The following is a 15,406-nucleotide window of genomic DNA, read 5'->3' as shown; positions in this document are numbered from 1 at the left end:
TGTTACCAAACACATCGATACATGTTGACAGACAACAGTGGTTAGCCTATATTTAATTGTTTTGATCAAAATTATTGCTAGGGACAATTCAGTAGAAGCTGATTATTGGTAGGGACATGACCAAATTCTACAGATAGTAAAGTTTTTTGGCTGATTAGCACAGAAAAATGTCGTCTCAAGGTGACATAAAACACCCTTTTAACACTACAAATTTAAACGTCTTGAGACGACACAAAATAGCGTGTTAACCATGGTATTAACACGTCCATTTTGGGTGCTGCCACTTGATCAGTTTCTAAGGGGAAACCCTACACACAGGAAGCCTAATTGAAAGAAAGAAAATAATTCCCCACTCAATTTAGCTTGAATGAAATTAGATTAAGTAGGCTAATATTGATTGAGTTGTTCTTAAGAAATAATATTGATTAATTAATAAATATTGATATGGTTACTTACAGACAAAATGTAGCCTATCTTATACAATATCATAGCCCACTTGTCATATTCTTTTAATAAATGTAATTTGACTTTTGTCCTTTCATGAATAGACTGATAGGAATCACAGTTTGCCCGTTTAAAACACCACATTTGTTGTCTAGAAAGAAATTCTTATAAACTGAGACTGGATGAAAGCACACATATGGTCTGTTGTTCACCTTCTGTATAGGAAGGAGGACCTGTAGAGGATATAAAGTAGTGACAATCAGAGTAGCCTACGTTTTTTGGTCCTTGAACTGATTTTAGGAGCATTTACTGAAACTAAACTCTGAGCTATAGGCCTAATGGTTACATACTATTGTAAAATTAACACTAATTTTGAAAAATAACAAGTGAGAACAGCAAACAGCTCTGTTTGATTCTGGTCTCTGTCATGCTTCTGCCGCACTTTCTCTTTCCCCCATCTGCTGCTGTGCTCTTCTACGGGAGAGAGAGTAGGCTATCAGTTCTTGGTATTGTAATTTAGAATGTAATTTCGATTTAACAGAACTGCTGTACATATTTAGTGTAGGCCTATTCTTTCACTGGATGTGGACATTGAAAATCCCCTACGGGCTGTCCAGTTTATTGAAATAATTGGGTCACAACAGAGAGTGAAAGCAGTCATAATGATGAAACGCATGATTATAAAGGGATGCACAGGTCTACATCCCCTGTGCTGACGTGTATGGGTTCCCTCTTTTCCACGCATGCGTACAGCGCCAAATACGCTCACAGCAGAATGAAGTTAGACAAAAACACAACAACCAAAACCAGAAGTCCAGCTGTTTATTTTTCAAGATAAAAGCATAAAATGACGTTTTTCAAACAAATAACACGGGCATACAGAGCATCAAAGTTGTTTTACTAAGATGTAAAAAGTACGGTTTTACAAACGAGTGTTGTGTTAGCGTCATTCATATAGTGTAATAACGTTTATTCGCCGTTAATGGCTTTATTTTGAAATATATGCACTGTGTCGACACTGCTGGTTTGCGTCGCGTAACCAGCAGAGTGGACCGGCGCTCTGGTGTAGTTTGACGTGGCACTCTGCTTTCACTGAGGGCAATAGGCAGCGAAGAGGACTCTGCCCAATATTCAGGTAAATACCACCACGACAACATTTACACGTAGCCAGAATAAATGTGTAATTCCGTCTCAGGCGAGGCTTTGTTTGATTGCTTATAAGCCTTTAAATGAAAGCGCCTCTTGTGCAGTGGAAAACTTTGTAGTAATTTCCGCGTAGCTAGCAAGATGCTCTCTCTCGCTCTGTCAACGTGTTAATGTTCATCAACACTTGACGAGGTGCCGTGCTGTCACGTTAACTGCGTTGTTTCGACAAGGTGTGAAGCCGTGCGTTTTGTAGCCACAGTATTGTGCTAAAAAGAGGACAACATGTGTGTCCGTTCAGCTGGATCTGAGGAAGGCAGGGATGCTCTCAGATGTTTAACGTTAGCCATCATAACGGTCTTTGACGTGGCAATTCTCGGAAGTGTCAGATTAACAAGAGACAGGTCAATTAACTATTGAGCTGAAGACATAACCACGGTTATTTCTTTTTCCTTATGCTTTCTGTTTGGGTAACATGTGTTCACTTGGTTTATTATGTAGCAATAAAGGGCTTTCGTGGAGTTGTTAGTACGCAGCTGTTATTTTTGTTGACCCTACTCAACCGTAGTTCAACTTGTTTAAATAGTCTATACAGACCAACTGCTTTTATAACTCATTATTTACTGCGTCCCAGAAGACAGAAAAACTCATAGTCCATTGACAGCCTGTAGGTCAAAACTTAGACAAAGTGCAAAGGTGCGGTTGGCTGCAAGAGGGTGTATAAATGGCCTTAATTATACAGGCCTAAATGGGTACTCATATTGCCTGTATTATGCAAATGTAAGGGTAAACACTGCAAGTTATAATAACTGTGAATTAATTGTAGCTCTAACAGCAAAAACAGAAAGCGACAACTCATGTTTGTGCACTTGAAGACAATATTTGCGACGATAGGCCTGCCTTGCCTTATCTCTCAAGAAGAGATGCCAAAGGTCCAAATGATAGGGGCGCTGATGATAGCATGAGGTCATATATCAGCTGTTATTGGTGTGGCTTTGCAAACATGCTACATTTATGAAAGATATACGTTCATAACATAGATGCAAACTGTCCCGAACAATTCATTTTCAGTTTCTATTTCTGTATCATTTGTTGTCATAAATTAAGTAGAAACACTAAAGTACATGTATATGTCATGCAGACTTTAAATTTCACTCTATCAACTTAACAGGTTGTTAAAACTCATTCACCCAGGCATGAGAAGACAGTAACAGTCATCCCATCAACATGAGTCAACAGGGTTATGTTGCTACACCCCCGTACTCCCAGGCCCAGCCAGGAATAGGGGGCTACCAAGGCGGATTTGGAACTGGTCCTGCACAGCCACACTATGGGCACTATGGGGGGCCGCCTCAGGTGTTCAACACTCCACCAACAGGTAAAGGACTTGTACTCTTGTGTTGAGATTGTTTACCGAATAACAAGGTTGTTCGGCTTTCATTTATCAAGTTCAATCTTGCCACCTAGCAACAGCAGCTCATTCATACTTGAATTGTGTCAGCTGAAGCAAAGCTCACACTTCCCAAGCTTTCAGAGATGATGTTTGCTGTTTTGGGCTGGCCGGCTTGAAGAATATGAGTAATGGCTCGTAATGTGTGGTAGTTTGCAGCTGAGTGTGCTTTTGTATCATATATTTCATTATGTTTTATGTGTCATGGAGTGAAGTTGTGTGTCTAGCCTTTAAATAATTCATGTGCTGCACCATTGTGATAGTGCGCATGTTCTAGCACGAGCGAAGATACAGTGACTTTATTGGCTTTATTTTAAGTGTCACAACAACCAGCTCCATATGATTAAAGTGTAACCCCATTTTTGAAGTCCATACACTCTCAGCAAGAAATACTGATATACTGAAGGTCTTTAGATAAAACATGGTCAAGATGATGTCAAAGAAACTGAAATGCTTCCTCGACAACAGCGTGGAGATCAACTGCAGCCACACTTTAGTCTTATTTAATGTACAGTACCTTTGTTTTTATTTACTGTAAGAATGGTACTTTCTTGTCTGACACTTGTTTATGCTACTTTGTACACTTATCTATCTCTGCTCTTGTCTTTGCTGTTGCAAACCGCAATTTCCCCACGGTGGGACAAATAAAGGTTTTCTTATTCTTATACTTGACAGTGGACACAATAGACAGTGGGCAGCACTGGAACCAGATTGATGTTTGGATCAACAGTTTCAGTCAAAGAGATGTGTTCAGGCATTTATTTAAAAAGTCAGGTTTTTTCGAAGCCTTACTTTGGTGTGGATAACACCTCTGATACAGTGTAGACCACACACATGTCTGTTACTCACTGCAGGTATGATGAAGCCAGTTTCCTCTGCTGCCGGTATGCCTCCACCTCCAGTGTCCAGTCAGTACAATCCAAACATCCAGCAGAATGGAGCACATCCACAAAGGTAACAATCTTCACTAAGCAGCAGCTGTTCGGCACAGCTACATTTCTCTCTGAAATCAACACAGGAAGATTATAAATGTGTAAGCATTGCAGTGGAAATACATGAAGGAATATATATAAAGATCATTAACCATAAGGGGCTCTTCATTGTTAAACTGAGTGATTGTCCAGGTAAAAAAAAAGTTTTAATCAGCAAGGATTAGGCGCAACAGATCTGTGTGGACCGTGTTTTTTCACATTGCATGTTACAGCTTTAAGTACTGTACCTGCTGTACATTAATAACTGTTTCTTATATTCCTCAGATACCCTGCGCCACCAGCTGCTTCTGCAGCTTATGGACAACCTCCACAGTCGCCATACAACAACATGGCCTCTGCGGCCCCGCCTCCAGCGCAGCAGCTCACCAATCAGATGAGTGCCATGAACCTGGGCAACTATGGTATGTTTGATATGTAATGATTTATACTTCATACTTCAAGGGATGAGGCGGGGCGTTGAAAAATTACAGCAAGAATGGACTCACCAGATTGTTTTAATTGTCTGAATTTCCTTTCTCACTTGTGTAGCCCCAGGTCCCATGCAGAGCGCTCCTCCTCCACCAAACTCTGTAGCCCAGCAGCCTTTCCAAACAGCCCCTCCTCCAGCGATGGGCCACCCACAGATGCATCCAGGCCTGCAGTCCCCCCAGATGTCCCCCCAGATGTCCCCACCGCAGTCACCCCCACCGATGGCAGGCATGGGTAGACCCTTCCCCGGACCACCTCCTCCAGGACCTGGAGGTTTTCAGCAGCCCGGTCCAGGAAGTGCTGGTCCACCTGGATACCCACAACAAGAAGGTAACTGTAAACCAAAAAAACAGGGACGGAGGATTTGTGATACTGAGCTTTATAAATAAAATAGACTTGACTTGACTCACACCAGTCATAAGAAGTATTCTGAAAAGGATATTACAGCTTTTTTCATGTAAGATTAGTTACTTACATTACAGTTATTAATTTAGCTGACGCTTTTATCCAAAGCGACTTACAATTGCCAAGTGTGTCAGAGGTTGCATGTCTCTGGAGCAACTAGGGGTTAAGTGTCTTGCTTAGGGACACATTGATGGATGTGTCACAGGGGGAATTGAACCTGGGTTTCTCACACCAAAGGCATTTGTATTATCCACTGCACCATCACCACCCCCACTTATTCTCAGCGGATGGATTCTGTGGTCAGAAATTAGCCGAAATATTTGAAACCACAACACAGTAAAAAAAAAAAAACATATAGCCATTTACGACAGAAAATGTCTTTGAGGCTTGATTTTCCTCCGAGGTTGCTCTGTGTCATAGAACTATTTTGTATGTTGAATAGTCGGCGCAGTCGGATCAGAACTTATTCTACAGCTTACATTTAGTCAACAAAACAGAGCTCTGCTGCACACACAATTCTGACCTTCATGCCATTTAACAGCCAGTATATATCCTGTTTTGATGTACAGGTCAGTTTGGGGGACAAATGGCCGGGCCCCAGCCAGGCATGCCAGGGGCCTTCCCTGGAGCACCAGGCGGACTGGCGGGACCCCCTCAGAAGAAACTGGACCCTGACTCTATCCCCAGCACAGTGAGTTGACTAATAAGCAAACTTGATGAACATTGCGTTATTTTTTTGACATGTATTTAAGCAGTAACTGTTAATAAAGTATCTGTTTGTATCCTATTGTACTGTAATGCATAACTTGCCTGATTTAGACCCAAGTCATTGAGGATGACCAAGCAAAACATGGGGGGCAGGTCTTCAACACAAACGTCAGAGGACAGGTTCCACCTCTGGTTACCACTGACTTTACAGTACATGACCAAGGTAATAACATGTAAACTTTTCTTTAAGCACAAACATTTTTAATAGATGTTAATCTGTTGCAACTGTAGGTGAACATCCAATTATCCCGATTAAAACAGTTTTCATATATTTGGAGGGGGGAATAAGACTTTTTTTAAACACATTTTTTTAATACTTGAGCACATCGAGTTAAGTCATTTCTGTCATTTGTGGTATGAACTTTATAATTTCTAGGCTTCTGCTCAAAATAATGACATTTCCATGAGAATTTTAATTACTGACTTATCTAATTATTATTTCTAGTAATGGTAAGTTAAACATGGAGAATTATAGCCCACAGGCATTTGAGAGTTGTAATACAGATGTGCTCTGTCGTAATAGTGACGTCATTAACCCTCCTTTTTGCTAATCAACAGGCAATGCCAGTCCCAGGTTCATACGCTGCACCACCTATTCCCTACCCTGCACCGCCGACCTGGCCAAACAGTGCCAAGTGCCCCTGGCTTCCATCATTAAACCCTTTGCCAGTTTGCCAAAGAATGAGGTAAGTCATGGTTTCACATTCTAACTTAAGGCCAGTTGCACCATCTAAAAACTTCAGCGACACATAATCATCTGCTACGATAAACAAAAAAGAGAGAGAGAGAGAGAGAGAGAGAGAGAGAGAGAGAGAGAGAGAGAGAGAGAGAGAGAGAACTGAATAGATTCCTAGCTTGGCTGTGCAAAAACACATTTTCCTGGTGGGAAGCATCAGTCGCCGCTTGAGTAGGCTGCGTCACCGCCTTGTTTCCTGACTTTTGATGATTCTTTTCTGATGCATTGATGTTTACTCATCAATGCATCAGAAATATTTTCAGTCAAGCTGCACTTTTCGCATTTCCACGCAGACTTTTGAAAGGAAAGAAAATCATAAAACGCAAAAACTCTTCTTGGGTGGGCCTACATTCTATATATGGCAAACGGCGCACGCAAAAACATTGAACCCACACCAAAGCATTTCTATCCGCAGAGCGCACTGTGTCATCTCAAGAATGACTTATGAATGACTAAAGAACACTTGTGGTAGACCCCAACTTCTTGCATTTCCCCAGAAAGGATTTTTCTATATTCTCCCATTTGAGTCGAAAATCTAGCTCTTAAATCTCACTACTACAGGCCTTAATTGAGACACAGGGTTTTGTTTATGATTTTTCCACTTTGGCATTTACCTGTAGAATTGAGTTTGGTATTTTCTTTTCTTTTAATTTTATTTAAAAAAAGCCAATTTGGAACATGCAACCACCAAATATACTTGATAGATGTCTCTGTATACTACAAAAGTTCATTACTCTCGTGAATGACCTCCTTTTGGTTCATATGTGATCCAAGAATCCTGCCTTAGAAATCCCCCCCACACTCGCCTTGTCCCAGGCACCGACTGGCCTTTTTAGGCAATGTTAGCTTTCTCTCATCTGGCATAAGGCTAATTAGCGAATGTCAGATCTGCAGGGACCACTGAAGAAGAAAGGGAAGTTTATACAAAAGGAATCAAACTTGAGTGCACTGCACTCTCAGATTTGATTCCATCGAGTGCAGCATGGAGCATAGTCACACATACACATACAAAGAGCATGTTGTTGTTGGATGCTGTATGCATATGTTTTGTGATCCAACAGGTTTTGTTCTCCGCACTGGGTAAACAACTGGGTTATTAAAACAATGTAAACACTTTGACTCTCCACGTTAAACTCTCCAGTCTGATAATAAATCTGCTTGCTGCCTTGTCTGCATGTGTATTAGGGTAGGTGAGTCCATTTGAAGCAAACATTTTTAATGAATGTGTTAAATAAACAGTGGGTTAGGGTCAGAGGGCTGCTTACAGTACTCAGTGACAGTGCTTTAATTTAGGAACAGCTGTTGAAAACTAGACCATGAAGTCTTGTGTGTGTCCCTGCATAGACTCCTCTATATGTTGTGAACCACGGTGAGACGGGCCCAATCCGCTGCAATCGATGCAAGGCCTACATGTGTCCCTACATGCAGTTTATCGATGGAGGTCGTCGCTACCAGTGTGGTTTCTGCAACTGTGTCAATGAAGGTACAATACAGTGTCAAAAAAAATACATGCACACTGACATTTGAAATCAAAACGAAAAGTAATAGAATTTATTTTGAAGAACAGAAGAAAGACAACACGGCAGTGTTAAACTGAAGATATTATGCAGAGTTCTATGTTCAGTTGTATTTCTTTGTCTTGCTGTAGTGCCAGTCTTCTACTTCCAACATCTTGACCACATGGGCCGGAGGGTGGACCTGTATGAGAGGCCTGAGCTGTCCCTGGGGTCCTACGAGTTTGCGGCCACCCTGGAATACTGCAAGGTGCAGAACAACTACTAAACATCCACTGACGACTACTCAATACACATGCAGAGTGGATTACCTTGAAACAGGCACTTCATTTTAGGGATTGTTTGCTGGAGTTTTAAAAAAATGATTTAACACAGAAGGTAAAGTGTCATAAAAGTTTTGTAACTTGAAATAGACTCTTCTCATAGAAGCCTGTCTAACACGGCCCAAGATTTGCATTACTGACTTTTCAGAAGGACGTTTTGGCAGCCTACATTATTAATCACAGCTGATTATATCACAACTGATCACCTGTCCCTATGGAGGCTGTGGCTGTTGAGAACAACAATAGAGGGTCAGAGTGAGCTGGCAAAGTTGAGTCACTCCTCTGGCCTACTTTTGCTCTGTTTATTAAGACTTATACACAGCCTCTACAGGCCAGCTATTCGACAAAAGCCTGCAAGTTGAGTGTCTTGTCATGGGTTGTACAGTAACTGGGGAAACATAACAATGTCCTCCTGACAGTCCCGTCCACACACACTATCTCGCCCTCCGTTCAGGAATTCATAACTGTCGTGGTGTCCTCACAGAAACATCTCTGGGATTAGAGAACTAATAAGAGAAGACCCCAGGCTTTGGGCCTCTGTTTATGATGATTAAAGCCTTCATTTAGGTGATCCAGGACTGAAAAGGGGAATCCTTTGTTTGCTCATAACCGCTTTATTCAAGAGTTCACACAATAAAACATTTCTTTCTCATTTCCTTTTGAAATGAGATATTTTATGCTGCATGCCTGTCAAGCCGCGTTACACCTGCCGCCTTCTTCTCCCACAGAACAACAAGCCTCCAAATCCTCCTGGATACATCTTCATGATTGACGTGTCCTACAACAACGTTAAAAGTGGACTGGTCAAACTGATATGTGACGAGCTGAAGACTCTGCTGGAGAATCTGCCCAGGTACACACAATGAATCACAAAAAAGGATTTTAATATGTATCATCTGCTACATTAGGTGCTATGCATACTGACTCCTAGAGCCCAGCATAAGAGACTAGCAGAACTTCCACATCACCACTTTTCCACATCAACCAAATCCTCAACATATTCAAGTGTCCCAGAATCAGTTTAAAATATAAACTAAATGCTGTTCATATCCAACATAATATACCATGCCCAATAAGGACTTCCCTTAAGTCTTCAACACACAACCAACTATTTGTTCTCATCAGCTGAACATGCTCGCATGAAGTTTTGCAGATATCAGTTAGGGAGGGTGCTGAGCCTGCCAGAAATAGAAAATATGGTGAAGGCTCTCATCTCTGAACGGCATCCAAAACAAAAAGAAAACAAAAAGCGTGTTTTCGTACAGCCAGCTCTGGTTTTGTGTGTAAGCATTTCCCCCCACAGAAGTGAGTTTTTGATTTATCACAGAAGAGAGAATGATGTACTTGACCTCCTTACTCATAAAATAACCACCTCCATTAGAACCAATAGTTCCAGCAGCAATATAGCCATATTTGTCTACTGCCATGACATCATCTTTAAAACACTTAGTAGAAGTGTACTTCAGTTAAGCCCCCCCTCCTCTTCAGCTATGTTTGAATCTTAACTTCTGTTTGTACAGGCTCTAAATTAAAGCACTTGGACACCATGCATTTTTATATAGTTCATGTAATTCGGCAGTATTTAATTTAATCCCATCCAGATAAAGCTAGAGTCCGGTTTAAGTAAATGCAGATGTAGACATGGAGTCACTGGTATCACTGGTATTTTTAATCACTGTCTGGTATGAGAAAGAACAGAATAAACTCATCCCTTCTGAGTCCGTTATTTCCAGCAGCACCTGCGGCTGATGTTCACAGAGGAGCTGTGGGCTCATGGCTGACCAGCAGCATATTTACTTCAAAGGACGTTTGCAACGGTTTCAAGCCACATTACATGTTTCTCAGTGTGTCTGTATGATTTAGGAAGAGAGACCTACAAACTGCAGTTGGCAGCGTCAGTAAAGAACGCTTTTAAATGACTGTGATGGTGAAAGGTTTTCTGATGTACGGTTGTGGTTCAGCTACCCGTTCCACACCCCATGTTCAGAGTGTTCTGGTAAATGTCAGGGGTTTTCATGTTTTTATTTCTTTTAGTAGCACTTCATCTACAGACAAAAGACATTTTTTGGTAACGCTTTATTTCATAGGTCAGTCTTTTCTTAATTAATCAAACGAAAACGTTTCTGTAATATGGTACTAAGTAAAGTGAAAACAGACCGTGCTAAATAGTTACACTTCCTTAATATTCTCTTATCATTCTCATCTTTTAGTCAGTACTCAGCAAATCAGCTAAACATCACATTTGTCTTTATGCAACCATACAATTTAATGCAGATGAAAAATAAAGTTTCCAATAACATTAATATTTACTTTGGTTTAAATGAGGCAGTTCTTTCACGGACCTGTATTGTTCCTATAAATGGTAAAAATGTACATTGTTCTTTCCAGAAATGTCCCCGCGGAAATATTTAGGAAAATACAGACATGTCAAATAAAGCATTGCCCCTTTTTCTAATAGTAAATGTAGAAGCAAGTTGGCTATAATACTGAGAGAAATGGAAAAGAGGGAGTAAAAAAAATGTAAATAGCAGGCATGTCTCACAAGTAAATGGGTTTGGGTTGTTTTCTTTACCGACCAACATTTGCTCGGCTTGAGTAAACCTGTAGCTGCTATTTCCTTCCCCTCTCTCTTTGGATCACCAATTAGGACGTTGGCTTAAACATTGATAAAAAGAAAGTCCATCACGGATGTTTACACTTGCCAGTTTGACTTGGTTTGTGAAATGGCCCTTTTATTTGGTGGACAAGTGCTTGAAATGGATGAAATGGATTTTCTGCTATGTAGTAGAAATATACAAAAGGTCTTGAAAGCAGTCATGGAGTAAGATATCAACAATGGCTGCGGTTTGACAGTGAACTCTTGTAAATTGTAAATCAGCTTTGACATCAAACTAGATTTTATACACTGCACGCACGGCGCCATTGCAAATAACATTTCAGCGGATTTACTAGAAATGTCCTGGACCTCACTGATGCTTGTTCTCCCTCACCAGAGAGGACGGCATGGAGAGCTCTGCGATCAAGGTTGGCTTCGTCACATACAACAAGGTCCTCCACTTCTACAACGTGAAGAGCGCTCTGGCCCAGCCCCAGATGATGGTGGTTTCAGACACAGCTGAGATGTTTGTCCCGCTGCTCGACGGCTTCCTCGTCAACTACCAGGACTCGAGGGCCGTTATCTCCAAGTAAGAAACAACTTTTGATTAATTTGTTGAAGAAGTGGTTATCCTGGATGCCCCACGCAGCAGAGGGGAGAGAGAATTAGGCATGTTGTCCCCCAAGTTTAAGTAGTTTTAAGTAGTAGTGGGCAGTGGTGGCTTGTAACTATGAGGTTGCCGGTTCAATCCCCGGACAAGCAGGATAAATCTGGGTGTGAAAAGTAAAACAAGCAGTGCTTGCCCTCCCTCAATTACCACCACTGAGGTGCCCTTGAGCAAGGCCCATAACTCCAACTGCTCAGTGGCCAGCAGACCAAGCAGCGATTGTACTGGGCAGCTTCCAGGTGTGAATGTGTAACGGTGTGATTGTGATCAGGGCCTTCCTGCAAATGAGCGGTTGCTCTCAGTGAGGTCTCTGAATAAATATAGGTTAAATAAAAAAAGTAAATCATAATACAGTAGATGAGTCTATTGCAAGTCAGCTGGCTGTGAGTTACAACGACAGAGCCATAATCCTGTCCCTCTTCTCTCTAGCCTCCTGGACCAGATTCCTGATATGTTTGCCGACACCAACGAGAGCGAAACGGTCTTTGCCCCCGTCATCCAGGCCGGCATCGAGGCCTTCAAGGTTAGCAACAGTGTGACATCTGTCAACATAAAGTGGGAGACCATGGGCCTACTGCAGCTTAAATCTTAACAAAAGAAAAATTGCACCCACAAGATTGAAATATTTAGACAAACTAAAACAAACGTATCGCTCACCCTGACTCTGGCATCAACGCCTGAACTCATTCAACCTATCAGCTTGGCGAAGATTCTTTTTTTTTTTTCTCCTCCTGATATGTTTGTGTTTATTTTCGAGTCCAAGTCCTTTTCCAGTGATGTGAGGTCAGTCTTCTGGAGTGCAGTAAAGGAAAAGTTCACACACAGCTTTTAATTGGAAGCAGTTGTGACATTACACAACAGCAAAGAGCCTGAGACGTATTTATTTGTTCATGCCTGTCCATGTTCAGAATTTTAGTTTGGGCACTGCTTACATCTTTTCTTTATCCGGGGGGGGCTTTGTAAATAAGGTTTATTATTATGAGAAGAAGAGGATCCTCTGCAGGAGTGTAAAACTTGCACCTTGTGACCTCACGACTTCATTATAACGCTATAAACAACGCGTCACAGCAACACGGCCTTCTTTTTGAGAATATCATCATTGTCTCCCTTCCAGGCAGCAGAATGTAGCGGGAAGCTCTTCATCTTCCACTCCTCCATACCCACTGCCGAGGCTCCCGGCAAACTGAAGAACAGGGATGACAAAAAGCTGGTCAACACTGAGAAAGAGAAAGTGAGTAGCTTGTTGCACAGTGTGTTCTCCAAATACAGACTGCTGCCAAAATGTAGATTGAGTAAACAGCCATTGCAGGCCAGGGCTCAGTTTTAAAAACTGCAACAACAAAAGAGGGTTCTTACCAAATTATATAAATGCCCGTCATTACAAGAAACCTAAGTTTTGAACTTCATTTTGAAATTATTATATTTAAACGTGTGCTCTTCTGCACGAGAGAGTAGGATCTGGTGGGTGATGTCTTGAAGCTTTATTTGAAATCTGAGACTGCTTCTTCAGGGGGCTGCTGACTTGCTCTAATTATGTTGTCTGTGTTTTCCCCTAGACCCTGTTCCAGCCTCAGAAAGGAGTGTATGAGCAGCTCTCTAAGGAGTGTGTTGCGCAGGGCTGCTGCGTGGATCTCTTCCTCTTCCCCAGCCAGTACGTAGACTTAGCAACCATGGCAGACGTGCCCTCGCACACCGGAGGCTCCGTCTACAAGTACAACAACTTCCAGGTACAACATTCAGCAGGTATACCTGTTTACAGTAGCACATACAAGGACATTGACAGTGTTGCAGACAGTCTTTTTTTTCCTCCCCAGTTTTTATTTCTTTAACACACAGGCAAAGACATTTGCAGCCTAATAAAAAAAAATAGTTGTAGCCACGTAATGACTTTGGCTCAGGACCCGCAGTCTATTATAGACCTGTCCCATAGGAATGGTGGAACAAGCATGGGAAATTGCTCCAAACTTTACAAACACACCACATCCTGAGGCAGTACAATGCAGTTTAACGCACATGGCCTAAACCTACACTGAAATACATTATAAATAACAGTACAGTGCAGGCATTAATCACATAATATGTCACTAAGAGCTACATTATTTTATCACTCCATAAAAGCTAAATTATCACAGTTAGTGTTCACGTATTTTTCACTTTCTCCCAAAATGACAAAAGAAATCACCTCTTGTGGTATTAGACTGAATTACTTGAGGTACATTTGTGTGCGCAGTTTAGTCCTGTGCTGTCATTGACACAGGACTGAACTGTGACAACACTGCCACCTGCTGGTTGAAGCTTGTGCATATAAAAATATCTGCTGCTCACTCAAATGCACTCGGATGTTGTCGTCAGGTGGAGACAGACGGGGAGCATTTCCTGAGAGACCTGAGGAAAGACCTGAAGAAAAGCATCGGATTTGACGCCATCATGCGCGTTCGTACCAGTACAGGTAAGAAACGGAATGAGACTTTAGCACTTACAGTTTGCGATTACCCAAGATTACCCATGTGCTACAAGGAGATGAGCCCAGTATTGTACATTTTTCTGTATGCGTCTTCCCTCAGGCTTCAGAGCAACAGACTTCTTCGGTGCCATCCACATGAACAACACCACAGATATAGAAATGGCAGCTGTGGATTGCGATAAGGCCGTGACCGTGGAGTTCAAGCACGACGACGCGCTCAGCGAGGAGACCGGGGCGCTCATGCAGGTACGTGCCTGTACTTGCAATTGCTTTCGGTGCTGTCAGGAGTCAAATCCCTGAGGCGGCGGTTCTAACTTTAGTTTGCACCCCGTTTTCCCAGTGCGCCTTGCTGTACACCACAATCAACGGGCAGCGACGTCTCCGCATCCACAACCTCAACCTGAACTGCAGCTCGCAGTTGTCAGAGATGTTCAAGAGCTGCGAGACCGACTCCCTCATCAACTTCTTTGCCAAATCAGGTGGCTGTCCTTTTACGTTTACCGACACTAAAATTCACAAAGCTAGTCTCTTCACGGCTTCATTTTATCTTTAAATTTGCATTCTTCATAGCCACACACACTAACTTGAAACATCCTTTGCTGACACTGAAACAGGAAGAAAACTGTTTTGTCTCCCATGATTCTTAAACAGTCCATTATTTGAGGTCAAGCCACCCCGCACTGTCAGCTCTCTTTATTTGCGGGTCTAACGTAGTGCAGACGTGGCCTGCTGATGTACTGTGCTATCATCCTGACCTTTGTTGAATTTCCCCCACGCATCTCTCGATGATCCACTAATGTTCGCAGACTTATGAGTAAAAGAATGAGTTGTGAAAATAAGGACCACATGTTTCACATAAAGTACTGATGACAGAGGCTTTCTGTAATCTGCACACAGCGAAGCCTCAAGTACAGCTGGATTACTGACCTTCAGTTGCCTCCTTTCATTCGTCCTGTTACTCTTCAGCTCCCCCGTGCTCTCTTTCTTCTGCGCCTAAATCTTTTTTTCCCCTCATCTTTCATCTTTTTGCATTTCACTCCCCTTAGCTGCCAGTCAGGCCCCTGCCTCCCCCTCTCCTGTATTTTAACTAACCTTTTCTCGTGCCCGCTCAGCTTACCGTGCCATGTTGAACCAGCCTCTGAAGAATGTGAGGGAGATCCTGGTCAACCAGACAGCCCACATGCTGGCCTGCTACAGGAAGAACTGTGCCAGCCCCTCCGCTGCCAGCCAGGTCAGTGCAGAACAGCGCTTGGGATGACATTTGTTGAATTTAGGCTTTGATTACAGGATACAAAGAACACCTTGTGCGTAGCATCGGGAACACAATAATAGAGCGACATTTTGACGCATGTGTCCATATGTAGCTGATCCTGCCTGATGCCATGAAGGTGTTTCCGGTCTACATGAACAGCCTGATGAAAACGGCTCCCTTGGTC

The 15,406-nt window shown here is 42.3% G+C and overlaps 1 protein-coding gene across 2 annotated transcripts in view; it reads left to right on the top strand.

The window, feature by feature from the left end:
- The first annotated feature begins 1,363 nt into the window (after positions 1-1,363).
- sec24d (SEC24 homolog D, COPII coat complex component) overlaps positions 1,364-15,406 on the top strand; it is a 26,409-nt gene continuing 12,366 nt past the window's right edge. Inside the window, exons 1-20 of one of the 2 annotated variants that reach the window (XM_046063789.1) lie at positions 1,364-1,579; positions 2,782-2,965; positions 3,892-3,991; positions 4,294-4,430; positions 4,558-4,827; positions 5,472-5,593; positions 5,722-5,833; positions 6,229-6,356; positions 7,751-7,889; positions 8,055-8,170; positions 8,972-9,096; positions 11,237-11,428; positions 11,936-12,029; positions 12,621-12,737; positions 13,063-13,233; positions 13,859-13,955; positions 14,071-14,216; positions 14,311-14,449; positions 15,083-15,201; positions 15,335-15,403. In XM_046063789.1, the coding sequence (XP_045919745.1) occupies positions 2,815-2,965; positions 3,892-3,991; positions 4,294-4,430; positions 4,558-4,827; positions 5,472-5,593; positions 5,722-5,833; positions 6,229-6,356; positions 7,751-7,889; positions 8,055-8,170; positions 8,972-9,096; positions 11,237-11,428; positions 11,936-12,029; positions 12,621-12,737; positions 13,063-13,233; positions 13,859-13,955; positions 14,071-14,216; positions 14,311-14,449; positions 15,083-15,201; positions 15,335-15,403 (2,544 nt within the window). In that variant the 5' untranslated portion in view covers positions 1,364-1,579; positions 2,782-2,814. Of the gene's footprint in view, positions 1,580-2,758; positions 2,966-3,891; positions 3,992-4,293; positions 4,431-4,557; positions 4,828-5,471; positions 5,594-5,721; positions 5,834-6,228; positions 6,357-7,750; positions 7,890-8,054; positions 8,171-8,971; positions 9,097-11,236; positions 11,429-11,935; positions 12,030-12,620; positions 12,738-13,062; positions 13,234-13,858; positions 13,956-14,070; positions 14,217-14,310; positions 14,450-15,082; positions 15,202-15,334; positions 15,404-15,406 lie in introns of both variants that reach the window. The other variant, XM_046063788.1, reaches the window with a different exon arrangement.

This window comes from Micropterus dolomieu, linkage group LG12 (genome assembly GCF_021292245.1).
Source record: "Micropterus dolomieu isolate WLL.071019.BEF.003 ecotype Adirondacks linkage group LG12, ASM2129224v1, whole genome shotgun sequence".
Classification (NCBI taxonomy): Eukaryota; Metazoa; Chordata; class Actinopteri; order Centrarchiformes; family Centrarchidae; genus Micropterus; species Micropterus dolomieu.
The sequence above is the reverse complement of the archived record's forward strand: the minus strand, read 5'-3'. Positions and strand labels throughout refer to the sequence as shown.